We start from the raw sequence: 15148 nt of genomic DNA, 5'->3' as shown, positions 1-15148 counted from the left end.
GTGAACAAGAACGTTAAGAGAAGGGGTAGGCAGGAGATAGGGTCTTTCTAAGGGCTACAGGGTGGGGGGGGATACGACATGGCAGAATGGAGTTACAGAACGAGTAAGTTAAAAGCGGGTATCGTCACGAAAGGAGGAGAGAGACAGAAATCATTGAGCTTTGTCGTCCGCTTCTTTCTTCTCTTGATCCGTTGAAGAAGTAGAAGTCGAAGAACCGAGTGTCACTTTCGAGCCCGTCGCTGCTGAATCCTTGCGAGTTGATTTGATCGATTCGAGATCGTCGTCATCGAGTTTCGAAGCGCTCGAACTTGCCGTCGCGGTAGATTGTCTCCTATCTTCTTCCCTTGTTCTTCTCCTCTCCTCATCGTCGTCATCGTCCGGGCTAGTCTCGAAAGTCGAGGTTGAATCGTTTGCAACGTCGACAACGGGATTCCTTCGTGATCGAGTCGAGACTCCCGAGTTCGCGCGAGAGAAAGAAGGAGGAGGTTCTGTCGGATAGAGCGAATTCGAGCCGTGAACGTGTACGGGAGGAGGATAAGTCGGCAAGTTGTTATTTGTCGTTCCATCTCGATTCCCTCTCGAAAGTGCTTCGTATTCAGCTGCGGTAGGTAGTGCGTCGACCTCGTCCCCTTCTTGTCTCGTCGTTGTCCTATTGATCGTCGTCATGGGTACTGGAGGAGCCGCGTAAGCCGGTAAACCCGAATTCGCCTCATACATGGGTAATTCTCCCCTCTCTCCACCAGCCCCATTTCTCTCGATCTCCTCCTCCTCATCCCATTCATCGTCCTGATCCCGTTCCCCTATCCTCGCACCTCCCGGTCCTAGAGTCTCTCCCACCGTCTGTCTCCCTCTTCTTCGCCTTCGACGTCTCTCTCCTCGTTGTCCAGCACTCGCTCCATAAACTTCATCCAACGTCGTCATTGTCCCTACTACCGTTCGGTTCGGTGCACCATCGATGTGGATTCGGAGGAACGGGATGTGGATCCCTGATTTCGGGAGGAAGTAGGCTCGAAGTGAGGGACGAACGTAGTAACGACGGATGTAGAAGTATCGGGAGGAAATGAGGGCGACGAGTACTCCAGCGACGACGATGATCGCTAGGTAGGTGATCCTATGGGATGCCGAGGGAGGGAGGGTTAGCTCGAAACGTTTTGAGACCGAGGTAAAGGGGGTAAACGGGGTTTCCTCCTCGGAACGGACGACAAGGAGGAGGGAGAGGAAAGGCGAGAACGTACCATGAAGTGGTGAACGCTGAAGAATTGTAATCGTAAGGAGTCGAATTCGAATAAGATGATGATTCACCGTTCGTTGAAGTTGGAATATTCGGACTGTTACTTCCCCATCCCGACATCTTGTCAGCTCCCGTATGTATACGACGGTGAGAGTGAGGTGGTGTGACAGAAGGAGAGAGAGGTAGAAAGGCAGAAAGGGGTAGGGAGAATAACTAAAAAAGAGTTCGGCGTTTGAGGACAAACTAACCTTGAGCTAGTAGTCGGGCTAGGACTCAGTGATCGGGTAATGCTGGTTGGCGCGGCCGTGTTCGCGTCGAATTGATGTAAAGTGAACGACATTCCTCAAACTTCTTTGGCTTCTTGTGCAAGTCGATCTTGAAGAATCGTTCGAGTCGATGTCGGAAGCTTGGAAGGAGGAGGGAAGGTCGACCGAACCTTCTTTCGCGACTGTCGGAGGGGTCTGGGTCGATCGAGAGGGAGTCGTCTCTGGCAAAGGCGGAAGGGATAGAACGTCGCGGATCGGATCGGGGAGGAAGGAAGCAAAGACAGAGAAATGGGAAATGAATGAATTTGATGTCACCTTGCCGATGTTGTCTCACAATTTATGGCCAAGAACAGCTACTAGCTGCGTAATCAGTGTACAGTATTGTAGCGAAACAGAGGAAGTAGTCAAGTCGTACGAACCAAGAAGAAAAATCCATTGCGAAACGTTGAGTTCGCGAATCATAGAGATGCTCAGCCCTCTTTGATCAACCAACAATCTCTGCAGAAATGCCGGGACCGCCCACCCATTCAGGAGGAGGTTCATCCGCTATTCCAATAGTACGACCCTCTCCTTCGTCTTCATCTCCCAATTCTCCCGTCTCTCAACCAGCTCAAACGATTAAACGCGAGTTCTAACCCTCTCTCTCTTACTCTCCCCTTCTCTCCTGCTCGAGAGTGATTAGCTGATATGGTGTGAATGAGTGAGTGAGTAGCAGCAGCCCCGAGAGTATGTAGGAACGCGTTGATCTATGGTAGTTGTCGGTTCGAGGGGAAAGGTTGCTCGTTTGATCATCCCGTCAGTCTCTACCATCCTTCTCTCTAGAGCTACTCGAAGCTGACGATGTTACTCGATGTAGGCTCCTCCTTCTGCACCCGCTAGTCCAGCTCCTCCGTAAGTTGTTTCTCCTCTCCGCGTTTACATCTCTCTTTCGATCGCTAACCTCTTGCTCACTCCGTACGCTCGTGAGCAGTTCCGCGAATGCTTCGACGTTATCAGTAGCATCAGCAGCGAAAGCCGCCGTTTTTGTTCCCGGAGGAGCGAATACGAATTCAAGCAATCTCTCGGCTGCTGGAGGAGCATCCGCTTTAACTACTGGTGCAGCGGAGTTTGTTCCTCGTAGAACAGTAACGTGAGCCTCATCCCTCCTTCTGTCTGTCACGAGTGGGCGAACGAGCTGATTGAAAGGTGAGGATGTTTTCGATAGACCGGCACTTTCGGAAGACGCGCCTTATTTCACTCCTTCTGGTACAACAACTACTGCTCAAGAACAACAAGAACAACAACAACCTGAAGAGATTGAAGCGAGCGCGGAAGGGATGGCAGAGTATTATCAACAAGCGATGGATCTCGTCAGTTCTCTTTCTCTCTTCTCTTCTCTCATTCTCCCCTTGACTGAATCTCTTCGCTCGGACTCTAGAATGCACCTGAATATCGACAAACTCCTTCTCAAGACCCTTCCTCGTCAACGATGAACCCTTACGTGAACTACTCTCATTCTCTCGCGCCTCCCGGTCAAAACGGTGGATTACCTTCGAGTACCGGTACTTCTGCTACGGCTCAAGCGGCGGCAGAAGCTGCTTACTACAATAATGGGATGCATTTAGGTGGAGGGATGCATCATTTGAGTCATTTGAATCATGGAATGGGATTCGTTAGACAACCCGTTCGTCCTTTGCTCTCTTCTCTCTCTTACTCTTCCACCCTTCAACGTAGACTGATGATTGTGCGCCTGTGGATAGTTACAATATCATTTGTATCACCCATTACCCTCAACTCGACCTCATCATCCCCATTCTGCGCTCTCTCGATCTTCGGCCGCTCATTCCCCTACAACTACTTTCTTCCTTCCTCCCGCTCTCCACATATCCTTGAATCAGAAATCCGAAGCTACACAATCTACTCCTCCTCTCGACCTTTCCCTTCCTGACGAAGTTGGCGGATACACGGGTCTAACTCCTCTCGATTCCTCCCCTGCTCCCTCCTCGAGTGCTCCTCTACCGAATGGAAGTGGATTCGCGGGGTACAAGTCGACGGTGTATAAAGCGTGGAAAGAAACGGAAGGGAGATGTTATGTCTTGAGGAGAGTCGAAGGTTTTAGGTTACCGCATGAACAGGCGATCGCTTGTGTAGAGAAATGGACGAGGGTTAGACATCCCGGATTGGTAGGCGTTAGAGAAGCTTTTACGACGAGAGCTTTCTCGGATCAATGTAAGTTTTCTCAAACTATTCTCTCTTTCGCGTCGAATATTCGGGAAGAGGAACTGATGAAATTCATCTTTCGTTTGTAGCGATCATCTTCGTATATGATTTCCACCCGTGTTCTCAAACTCTCTACGAAGCACACCTCTCTCCTTCCGCAACACTCCCTCCAAACCCATGGTCTACTCCATCTCCACTGACCCACACTCCCTTCCGTGGTCCTCGTTCGACTCCTCTCCCGAACTCCTCTTCCTCTTCCTCCTCTCCCGCTCACAATGGTGGAGCAGGAGGACCTCCTTCCCTACCCGAAAGAGTCCTGTGGAGTTATATCGTTCAAATCGGATCGGCTTTGAAATGCGTTCATCAGAACGGATTGGCGATGAGGAGTATCGAAGTGAATAGGGTACTCGTGACGGGGAAGAATAGAGTGAGGTTGGGAGGAGCGAGCGTAATGGATTGTTTGACTTGGGATGGAGGTCAGAATACTAGTGGTTATCAAGTAAATTCATTCTCTCTCTCCTCTTCCTCTCTCTTTCGGCTGTGCGTGAGTGACTGACGAGTTCGCTTCCCCTTCAATTGTGATCGTGAAATAGCAAGAAGATCTCCTCTCGTTCGGTAAACTAATCATTTCCCTCGCGTGTGGATCGCCTTCTGCCGTTCACAACCTCCCGAAATCGGTCGATCACATTTCGAGAATGTATTCCCCCGACTTAAAAAACGTCGTTCTCTATTTGTTATCGAAACCTGGACCGAGGAAGACGATTGAAGAAGTCATGGCGTTGATGAGTACGAGGGTCGTCGATGAATTGAATTCGAGTTTAGTGTAAGTTTCTCTCTCTCCCTCTCTCTCGTTGTGTTGTGTTGGGCATGAGGGACTGATGAGAATGGTGTGATGATAGAGCGGAGGATACGATCGAAAGAGAGTTAATGAGAGAATTGGAGAATGGTCGACTCGTCCGACTTTTATGCAAATTCGGTTTCATTAACGAACGACCCGAGTACGTCCCATCTTCCTTTCCCTCCCAGCATCCTTCTCTCTCACTGACTCTCTCACGTGAACAGGTTTGATCACGACCCCCGATGGGCCGAAACCGGAGATCGATACCTAATCAAATTATTCCGAGATTACGTTTTCCATCAAGTCGATGAATCTGGACGACCCGTGACGGACTTGAGTCACGTTTTGACGCAGTTGAACAAGTTGGATAGTGGGGTCGAGGAGAAAATCATGTTGGTTAGTAGGGATGAAGCGAGTTGTTTGATCGTTAGTTATCGAGAAGTAAGTCATCAAAACCTCCTCTCTCCCTTGTCGCGTGGTGTGAAGACGGGTGCTGATGATGAGTGGAGTGGGGTGGATAGTTGAAGAATGCTATCGAAGGAGCTTATGCCGATCTTTCGAGAACTGGCTAGCGAATATAATTGTTCGACGAATGAAAGTCAAGGGTTTTGATTATGAGATATTTCTCTTCGAGTAGCTCTGGCATATTCCCTTTGAACCCAAAAACAATGCAAAATCCTATTCCAATCCCACAATCACGGAGAGAGAACTGAAATTCGTGCGAAAGAGAGAGACTCTGCCTCGGCGAAAGAGATGAGCGACTTCTCTCGATTCTCCATACATTTTCGACCACCCTCAAATGTCTCGTCCCGCTAGTCGGACGAGTTCACCGACTCGACCAACACCGACGTCATCTGGGATGAATCCTTCTTCTTCGTCGTCGCAGCAGCAGCAACACCAGGCGAGTTCGAGTTCGTCGAGGTCCTCATCTCCTCCTCCATCTACTCTCTCTCCCTCTTCGACTCCTTTACCCTCTGAACCCACACCCAACACTTCAACAACGAGTGCATCAACAAGCAGTGGGAATGGGAATGGGATTGGAGGAGGAGGGAGCGTGTATCCTTCTTCAACGAGTTACCCTGCTCCATATTGGCTTCGATCCCCCTCTTCGAACCCCGATCCAACTTATTCGAACGCCCCCGTACTGTCGGAATATTTGGAAGCGAATTTCGTTCCGAGTGTCGTACCTCAACCGGAAGAGTATCAGGCGAAGGAACAGGCGAGACAATATTTAGAGAAATTGGTACAACAGATCTCGCCTGGTGCGAAACTGTTACCCTTTGGGTCAGTACACACTTACTCTATCTTGGACTGACCGGATGAGCTGACGTAGAGAGAGTGGGGTGTAGGTCAATGGCGAATGGATTCGCTTTGAAGAATTCAGGCAAGTCTCTCTCTCTCTCTCGCTCATATGGTCCGTGACTGCTCGAGCTGACTAGTCGGAGCGTTATAGATATGGATCTGTGCTGTTTCCTTGGGAAAGACGCACCAGTGAGAGCACCTTCAGAATTAGTTGAACAATTAGGAACTTTGATCGAGCGAGGTCAGTCTCTCCCTTCCCCCTTCTCTCTGCCTCATACTATGTCACTGACTGAGTGAGTGAGATGGATGGTAGAAACGAATTTCTACGTGAAAATGTTACCTAGAGCTCGAATACCGATCATCAAACTCAACATGCCTGCGACTCGAACGATTCCGGAAGGGATGGCGTGTGATATCGGGTTTGAGAATAGGTTGGCGTTGGAGAATACGAGATTGTTACTTACTTATGCTATGGTTGATCCGAGATTACGGACACTGGTACTCTTTCGTCAGTCCCTTTTTCCAATTCTTCTGTCATTCGAGAGGTTGACAGAAACGGGGTTTGTCGACTCATACAGTCAAGGTGTGGACAAAGAGGAGAAAGATTAATAATCCGTATCGGGGTACTCTGAGTTCATATGGATACGTTTTACTCGTGATTCACTTCCTTTCTCACGTCAAACAACCTCCCGTCGTTCCGTTCGTCCTTTCCTCTCCTCCTTCCTCTCTCTCTCTCTCTCCCTTCACTCATTCCTCGTCTCGTTCGCGACTCTCATCACAGTAATCTCCAAAGACTTCCACTGCCAACCACGGTTCCCCTCGAAGATTTAACGTACGAAGGACACGACATTTCGTTCTTTGACGACCTCAACAATTTACCGACCGTGTGGCAAGCTCAGAACGTTGAATCGACGACGGGGGAATTGTTGATCGATTTCTTCAAGTATTTCGCAAACAGTTTCGATTATGCGAAGAGTGTGATCAGTATTAGGAGTGAGAAGGGTACGTTGGGGAAAGAGGAGAAAGGTTGGAATTCAGATGTGAGTTGACTTTCTCTCTCTCTTATGTCGATGCTGTTGAACGAGAGCGCTGATGAGGTTGAGTGTTTGGTACAGATTGAGTTTGACCCGGAAATGATCGTGAGGGATTTACACAAACTCTGTATAGAGGTGAGAAAGACTTCAAGTCAGATGCGTTATGGCTACTGATTTCGTCGCTTCTCCCTAGGATCCTTTCGCTCTCGACTACAACGTCGCAAGAACAGTGACGAAAGATGGATTATATACCGTGAGATTTTTCCTCTCGCTCGCTTCCTCTCGACTTCTCTTGACTCCTTGCGGTCAATAGATTCGAGGAGAGTTCATGCGAGCAGTTCGAATCCTCACGACTCCTTCACCACGGAATTCCCAAACTCCCGCCGATCGAGTCACTTCAATCATGAACGAACTTTGCGCCGAACGAGAAGATTTCCTCTTGATTCATCCCGCTCCTTCAGATCATCATCACCATCACAAACCTCAATACCAGCAACCGCAACCGCAACACTCTTCGCATCCTGCAAGTTTACAACCTACTCCTTTACCGATTTCGAAGAGTCCGAGAAGAAGATCAGCTCCGAGTCCCCAACACCCTCCTCCTTCGGCGGCTCACCATCCTTCACCAATTCAGCAACAGCAGCAGTATGGTCATGTACCGATACAGGGTCAACCGGTAGTAGTCTCGACAGGGCAGACAGGTTGGCAGCAACAAACGACGATGAAAGGAAATTCGGAGGAACTCCAGGCGTACGAGAACGGGAACAACCTACATCCGAACGCTCAATTACCACAGAGGAGACAGCATCTTCAACCTTCTCCTTACGCCGCTCGAACGAATCCCTCGAATGCCGGTCAATCGTATCATTCGACTGCTCCCTCTTCCGTCGCTTCTTCAGTCGCAGGAGATTCACAGCACGATCGAAGACTGTCATTCGATAGCTCGCAAGAACGGTATCCAGCAGCCGCGACACCGACCTCGACCTCGACCTCGAGTGGCAGTGGAACAAACATCGTCGCTCCTTCTTCTTCATCTTCGACAAACGGTGCTTACGACCTTCATCGATTCTTCCAAAACCCTCCTTCTTCCTCGATGAGTGACGCCGGTTCAGTCTCTCCAGCACCGCCGCTTCAACCTCGAACAACAGTTTCTTTGACGGCACCTTCGAGTCCCGATTTGACTCCGGCTTATTTCACGAGTCACGGCGCAGGAGGAGGAGGAGGAGGGTATCACAATCAAAACTCGCATTACTCTGGTCGAACACCGTATCGATACGCTTCTTCGAATTACCCTTCTTCTTCGAATTCGACTAGTGTTGCTCGACACGCATCGGTTCCTCGAAACGCTCACGCTTCTTCCTCCTCTTCTCACCAACCTCACTCGTATTCCCACCTCTACGCATCTCCATCCGTCGCTCCAGCTCCCGCTTATCCACTAAACTCTTCCCTCTCCTCCTCTTCTTCAACCACAACTCCTTCCTCCTCTTCCGCCGGCGCCTACAATCCCAATTCCTCGCCATACCCTCCAAACGTTTCTCTCGCTTCGACTTCCCCCTTACCAGCCCCGATCTTCCCAGCAGAAGATCGAGAACGAATAGCTCGAGCGAGTTCAATCACGTTTGGAAACTTCCCCGAATTGTTACCGTTACCTTCTTACGCTCATTACCACGCTTCTGGAGGGAGTGCAGCGTACCTCAGTGGGAGTGGGGGATGGGGGGTAAACCCGTATGGAATGGGAGGAACGACTGGACAGCAACCGGTTGCTACTGGAGAAACGAGAAGAGGGACAGGAGGAGCTAGGAGAAGTTTCGGATTGACGGGAGAAGAAGATGAGAACGTCGTTGAGGGAATCGAGGGAGAGGAAAATGAGGATGAGGGAACGTCCGAGTTCGAACTGGATTCGAATCAGTACGAATCGACGACGACGATGATGAGAGGGAGAATGCCACCTTCTTTCGTTTCGACTACCAATGGATCAACAGCTCATCTTTATCCGACACCGCTCGAACACCTCAGTCACGTCATGGTTACTCCGACTACTGAGAGGGCTCATCGACAGAGAAGGAGGAGTGTACCTCAAACGAGAATGGGTCCCGATGGAAGGGAAAGTATTTTGTTTGGAGCGATTGAGGTCACGCTACCGAAATCGGAGGACGTAGAAGCTGCTCAACGGGAGGAGGAAGAGAAGGAGGAACGAGCTCGAGAAGAAGAGGGATCGACTTCAGTCGTCGAATCGGAGCAAGTTTCGAAAGAACTCGAAAAGGAGGAGGAGGAGGAATGCGAGATTGCGAATTTGGGACCTTCACCTTCACTCGAAGATCAATCACAAGCTCCTACGACCGAATCGATTCCCGAGAAAGCGGTCGAAACCGTTCAAGCTCTTCCGACTTTGACGACGAGTCCTCCTACTCCTGCGAAACCGACTCCAGCTCCTCCCGTTTACGCTTGTCGACCTCTCTCGCCTCTCTTCAATGCTATCCCCGTTGCTCCTGCCTCTCCATCTCCCGAAGACGACGATTTTGATCTCGATCGAACCCCTCGACCCGCTTCTCCTTCCCCTCTTCCCGAAGTCTCGCTCAACGGGGGAAACGTCAACTCGTCGAGCTCAGCTTCTTCCGCCTCTTCCAACTCGGGAAGTCCTCGGATCCTCATGAACGGTCTATCGATGCTCTCAATGTCGTCGAATACGGATTCGACTCCTTCGACTCCACCTCGGTCGAAACACGCCGCGAAACGAGCTCGACAAAACGAACGGAAGAAAGTCGCACTCAAGGAAGATTCGACCCCGCCCACACTCGCATTGACTTCGAACAGTCTCGTCTGAACGAACAAACAACACACGCAAAGCAAGCAAGCAAGCAAGCAAAGGTTCTCGTTTTCGTTTTCGTTTTTGTGTTTCTGTATTCACCGCGTCGTTACTTTCCCTATTCTTCGCTCACTCCCTCTCTTTGCATACCTCGCACCCACTCTCTTCCATTATCTTTACCTTCGTCGTCGGACTCTCTCGCCTCTCGCACCTCGTTTGTTCTCCCGGCTCTCTCGTTCGTTTCGTTCCTTTCGTTCGTTCGTTCTCTCTCTCTCTCTCCTTGATTCTAGTTTAACTCGTTTCCGAAATTACCTGATTGTTGTAATCCTCACAAACTCTCGCTTTCCCACTTGTAAAAACGAATCGAACACGTCTTCAAAGCTTCAAACGATGTGACGTGTCAAAGAAAGTCTGAGCGAGCTCGAAAGATTCTTTCCACCTCATCTCTTTCTCTTCACTCTTCGCTTCAGGCCATCGTGAGATGGTACGACCTACAACAACACGGAGCAGTTCGACAAGGCGGAGAGGTTCATTCCTCGTTCTCCTCTCGGCACTTCTCCTCGCACTCTCGACATTTGTTCCATCAGCTTCCGCCGCGTCCTTACTCGCGATCGATTACGGTACCGATTCGTTCAAGGCATCATTAGTGAAACCAGGTGTACCGTTCGATGTCTTGTTGACGAAAGAAGGGAAACGGAAAGTACCAACTTTGGTTTCAATCAGAGGGGAAGATCGATTCGTTGGAGGAGATGCTGTCAACTTGGTCAGTTTCCCACAAACCCCTCTCTAAATACAAGCTGACTTAGCTGAGAGAGACGCATGAAAAAAAGGCAACTCGATTCCCTCAAGATACCGTTTCATCCGTCAAACTCCTCGTTGGACATCCTTCCTCGCATCCTCAATCCCAACTTCATTCTCGACTCTTCTCGACCCCTCAAACGACGACGCAAAGAGGTACTCCCGCAGTTTCGACCTCTTCTGCGACGTTCCCGGTTGAAGAGTTACTCGCGATGCAATTGACGTTCGCGAAGGAATTGGCAGAGGAACAGGCGAAGGAAGGAGTGAGGGAAACGGTACTTACTGTACCGGGTTGGTATGGAGAGAAAGAGAGGAGGTCGATCATGGATGCGGCAGATATCGCGGGATTGAGAGTTGTCGGTCTCGTGAACGATGGAACTGCCGGTCAGCTACTTTCTTTTCCCGTTCGTCAGAGCTATTTACTAACGAACGCGAGAGGGATCGTCTGACAGTCGCGGTCAATTACGCTATGACTCGCACTTTCCCTCCTTCCCCTTCGTACCATCTCATCTACGATCTCGGTTCCGGTTCCCTTCGCACAACTCTCGTCTCCTTCAAATCCGCAATGCTTCCCGATCCTCTCTCCCTCTCGGAAACCCCCGTCTTGCGTAACGCGACCGCCGTCGAAGTGCACGGATTCGGATTCGATGTCAATGTCGGAGGATACGTCTTCGATGAAACAGTGAGGGAAATCATGATTGAAGGGTTCGAGGCGACTACGGGCAAACAACTGGAACAGGGGAAGAGTGTGAGGAAGGATAAGAGAGCTATGGCGAAATTGACGAAGGAAGCTACGAGGGTTAAACAAGTTTTATCGGCGAATACTGCCGCTTCAGCTAGGGTAAGTCGATCGTTCCATCTAGCCTTGACTAGTTGAGCGGGTTACCTTACTATTATCTCGACAGATCGAAGGCTTGATCGATGATATCGATTTCCGATTCGACGTGACTCGTGAAGAACTCGAAGCTCGTTCCGCCGACACTATCGCTCGTCTAACGAAGCCCATTCAAGACGCTCTTGATACTGCCAAACTCTCCCTCGTCAGTCGTGTTCACTCGCGTGTTTGATGTATTCGCCGTCGAAACTTGGCTGACGTTCGATTTTCGCAGAGCGATATTGATTCCCTCATTTTCGTTGGAGGTTCCTCCCGCGTGCCGATGGTACAACAAGCAGTCTCGAACTTTGTAGGAGAAGACAAGATTGCGAAGAACGTCAACGCGGATGAAGCAGCGGTTCTCGGAGCTGGGCTTTACGGAGCGGGAGTCACTCGAGGATTCAGGACGAAGGATATTCGAGTTCAAGATATCTACCCTTACCCGATCGATGTCGCTTACCAAGCTGAGAACTCGAAGGGTTGTGAGTCGTCCTCGTTAGCTTTCACTCGAGATGGAAGAATGAGCTCACGCGTTTCTGGTCTCGATTCACGCAGCTTCCGAACCTCGCATCATTACGGAGCATCTCTTCCCTGCTCACTCCAAGACTGGTAACAAGAAGACTCTGACTCTTCGCAAATCGGAGGACTTCTCGCTCGATTTCAGTTACCGCAAAACTGGATCACCTTCGTTAGTCTCCTTCTTCTCTCATGCGATCTCCCTTGCTCACGATCTCTGGCTCGTTACAGGGACGCCCTCATTCCCTCCCATCTCTTCTCGACCACTCTAAACGGTATCTCCTCTGTCACTTCGAACCTCACTCTCGAGCAAAAAGGGAACGCAACCGTACAAGTTACGATCGAACTCGACGAAAGTGGACTCATCAAAGTTGGGAAAGCACTTCTCGTCCTCCGAGAAGGGGATGACGAGGAGGGAGGGTCAAGTGGCGCGAAAGGGGGGATGACGGATAAATTGAAAGGATTGTTCAACAAGTTTGGATCGAACAAGGATTCTTCGACCGCTTCCGCTTCTTCTTCGACGACGACTACTTCAGCGAACGAAGCTGAGGCAACTGGAGAAACGGAGAAAGAGGAAGAGAAGTCAACGTTGACGGAGGAAGAACGGGCGGAATTGGAGGAATTCATCAAGAAATCTCAACTCCCTCCGGCAAAGACGAAATTGTCGGTGGAGACTGTTCAACCGATCGAAGGTGGTGCGATGAGTACAGAGGAGAAGAGTGAGGTCAAGAAAAGGTGAGTTTTTCCTTTCTCAGTGTTCGACGATTCACGGCTCACTGTCTAGTTTCGTTTTCTTCAGACTCCGAGAAGCCAAATCTTCACTGCAACGTAAACTCGCTCGAGAGGAGGCTCGTAACGGACTCGAGGCGTACGTGTACCGAGTTCGAGATCTCCTCGATCAATCGGATTTCGTTTCGTCGAGTATCGAAAGTGAACGGAAATCGATTCGCGAAATGAACGACAAGACGGGCGAATGGTTGTGGGATGAAGGGGAGAGTGCAAAGACGAATGAACTGAAGGATAAGAAACGTGAACTAGAGTGAGTAACCCACACAACTCAGAGAAGGAAGGTTTGAAACTCATTTTTTGACTCGCAAACAGAAAACTCGTCAAGCACATCCTTAATCGCTCGACCGAAGCTTCCTCTCGACCTTCCTTGATCTCCCAACTCCGAGAAGTCATCTCTTCTTCGACTCACTTCCATTCCTCTGCCGTTTCGAACCAAACCTCCGCTCCATCAGACGCTCCTCAACGATTCACCTCGGATGAACTCTCGAACTTGACGAAACTCGTTTCGAACGCGACTAGTTGGCTCGAAGGCTTGATCAAGAAACAAGACAAATTGAAAGGTCACGAAGATCCGATTCTCAAGGTCGCAGATTTGGAAAAGAAGATCAAAGAGTTGGAGAACGAAGTGAAGAAGCTAGCGAAGAAGAAGATTCCGAGAGCGAAGAAGGTGAAACCGGTAGAATCAAAGAAGGAGGAAGGGGACGGAACGACAAAGGGAGAGCACAAAAAGGATGAACTTTGAGAAGAAGAGGGAAAGTAGTTTTCTTGGTTTGCATTCGAAGTCTGTGCATAGATTTGCCTATTTAGCGGTCCTAGTACAACAAAGGCGCGCGCGCGAGAGAGAGAGAGAGAAGTGTCAGCTACAAAGAGTTGACAGAGTGCGAAGTGACTTACTTTACTGTGATCGAGTTCTGAGCTCATGTCGATTCTTCAAAGATGATTCCATTCTCGCTTTCTCTCCTCCCTCTCTTGTTCGCCCTTGTTCCTCAAATTCAAGACGAACCAATCTCGTGCGGGGAGGTCAATTTTGACGATTTCGAGGCGACTGAGGTCCAAAAATTCAAGGTCGAGCGATGGAAGGGTGATCTCCTCATAAGCAGCGGTGGTACGGATCTCGCGAAGGTCGTTCAAGTGATCGTACTGATGGGCGTTGTTGTTCTCGGCGAGAGAGACGACAGCACGGTTGTTTCGTTCAATCCAGTAATCCTCGGTTGTGGCGAGTGAGCCATGTATTGTGCCTTCGATCCTGACTCCGTTACTCTCTGCTACTTCGATACATTGTCGGATTGACCCGTAGTGGAGTGAGCCGGGGCCGAAAAGGCCGTAGTGAGGGGAAGCAGGCAGGATCCAATCGTTCATGGTGCTTGAATCTTGAGTACTTACAGCGAAATCGGTGGTGACTTTGCCTCGATGGCCAACGTCGAAGTCTAACGTGACTCTCTTCAGGTTGAGTAGACGAGAGGGACCTGAAACGAGCTCGGTGAATTCGGAGGGACGGAAGTGACCTGGCCCGAGTCGGAGACTAACGAGGGAGGGAAGTTGAAGGATCTTCTCGTGGACCCAACGATGGTAACATTCCTTACCGAGATCGAGGGAACGGAGGTTTTGGAAGCGTTGGAGGTCACGGTACGAGTCAATTCCCTCGAGTTTGATAGATTCGAGAGTGGTCGGAAGGAGCGAGAAAGTTGACCCGGGGACCGTGAGGGACTCCGGGTATACCAATTCGAAGTGACGCAGCGACGGGCATGCTTTGATGAGGTTTCCGACGGATGACTCTATCGCTCCGGGTCCTTTGATTCGAAGGGTTGTGAGACGAGGTAGGCTGGATATCGCCATCGGTTCTGCGACCTCGGTTGAGCGCCATTCGATGATCGTGAGAGTTGACAGAGAGGTGAAGACGTTGAGGAATCCGGAGTTGAAACAAGTCCAATCGATCGACCGATTTCCTCTTAGCAAACGTGCTTTGATCGTGACCGACTCGACATTGAGCGTCGCAAAGGAGTTCCTGAATCGACTGCCGCCCCGATAAAGCTCTTGTGCGATACCGAGATGTTGAAGATTCGACAAAAGAGGAAAGAGACGTTCGAGGCGACCAGTCAACTTCGAATTCGCGCAATCTTCACCGAGTTCGAATTCAGCCACGAGCGCGCCCCTCGTAGGTTGACCCGAAACTGCTTCGAGGAACGAGTCGAGTTGGCGGAAAGAGGAGAGGGAGACTCGATGGTAGAGTTTGCGTTCGAAGAAGGGGAGAAGACGTTTCGAGAGGGGTTCTCGTGGGCTCGGAGACTCGGCGTAGGCTTCGTCGAAGATGTCGCACAGCAACTCGTTCGGGAGGAGGGAGAGATGATCGACTTCGACTCGAGTTGACTGATGGAGCGAATGGAGTTGATTAGCGTCTTCTAGGCGTGTAAGTCTGGCTTGGACTCACCATGACCGCTACTTTCGCTATTCCAAGTACTCGGAAGGCCGTTTCGATGAGGTGAGAGTGCGGAAGA

At 50.2% G+C, this 15148-nt stretch overlaps 5 protein-coding genes across 5 annotated transcripts; 3 read left to right on the top strand and 2 right to left on the bottom strand.

The window, feature by feature from the left end:
* Positions 1-150: 150 nt before the first annotated feature.
* JCM6883_002735 (uncharacterized protein) lies at positions 151-1571 on the bottom strand (the record flags this gene model as incomplete). The annotated part of the gene is made up of 3 exons (XM_076631507.1): positions 151-1111; positions 1236-1328; positions 1480-1571. 3 exons carry the CDS (start codon positions 1569-1571, stop codon positions 151-153), a joined length of 1146 nt encoding a protein of 381 aa, XP_076488568.1.
* Positions 1572-2003: 432 nt separating this feature from the next.
* Positions 2004-5106, top strand: PAN3 (PAN-complex poly(A)-binding subunit PAN3; the record flags this gene model as incomplete). The annotated part of the gene is made up of 11 exons (XM_076631506.1): positions 2004-2054; positions 2354-2388; positions 2468-2626; positions 2702-2846; positions 2915-3160; positions 3237-3705; positions 3786-4195; positions 4290-4519; positions 4596-4694; positions 4759-4975; positions 5056-5106. 11 exons carry the CDS (start codon positions 2004-2006, stop codon positions 5104-5106), a joined length of 2112 nt encoding a protein of 703 aa, XP_076488567.1.
* Positions 5107-5333: 227 nt separating this feature from the next.
* On the top strand, positions 5334-9694 carry JCM6883_002733 (uncharacterized protein; the record flags this gene model as incomplete). Its single annotated transcript, XM_076631505.1, has 9 exons — positions 5334-5818; positions 5884-5918; positions 5988-6077; positions 6150-6344; positions 6415-6535; positions 6618-6876; positions 6952-7005; positions 7064-7123; positions 7184-9694. 9 exons carry the CDS (start codon positions 5334-5336, stop codon positions 9692-9694), a joined length of 3810 nt encoding a protein of 1269 aa, XP_076488566.1.
* Positions 9695-10157: 463 nt separating this feature from the next.
* On the top strand, positions 10158-13395 carry JCM6883_002732 (uncharacterized protein; the record flags this gene model as incomplete). Its single annotated transcript, XM_076631504.1, has 9 exons — positions 10158-10439; positions 10507-10858; positions 10927-11315; positions 11380-11514; positions 11584-11830; positions 11904-12036; positions 12096-12599; positions 12664-12903; positions 12966-13395. 9 exons carry the CDS (start codon positions 10158-10160, stop codon positions 13393-13395), a joined length of 2712 nt encoding a protein of 903 aa, XP_076488565.1.
* Positions 13396-13583: 188 nt separating this feature from the next.
* JCM6883_002731 (uncharacterized protein) lies at positions 13584-15084 on the bottom strand (the record flags this gene model as incomplete). The annotated part of the gene is made up of 2 exons (XM_076631503.1): positions 13584-15020; positions 15082-15084. The coding sequence occupies 2 exons, from the start codon at positions 15082-15084 to the stop codon at positions 13584-13586; spliced, it is 1440 nt and encodes a 479-aa protein (XP_076488564.1).
* Between the last annotated feature and the right edge of the window lie 64 nt (positions 15085-15148).

Source organism: Sporobolomyces salmoneus (genome assembly GCF_050403485.1).
Source record: "Sporobolomyces salmoneus JCM6883 DNA, S_salmoneus_JCM6883_v1_ctg17, whole genome shotgun sequence".
Taxonomy (NCBI): Eukaryota; Fungi; Basidiomycota; class Microbotryomycetes; order Sporidiobolales; family Sporidiobolaceae; genus Sporobolomyces; species Sporobolomyces salmoneus.
The sequence above is the reverse complement of the archived record's forward strand: the minus strand, read 5'-3'. Positions and strand labels throughout refer to the sequence as shown.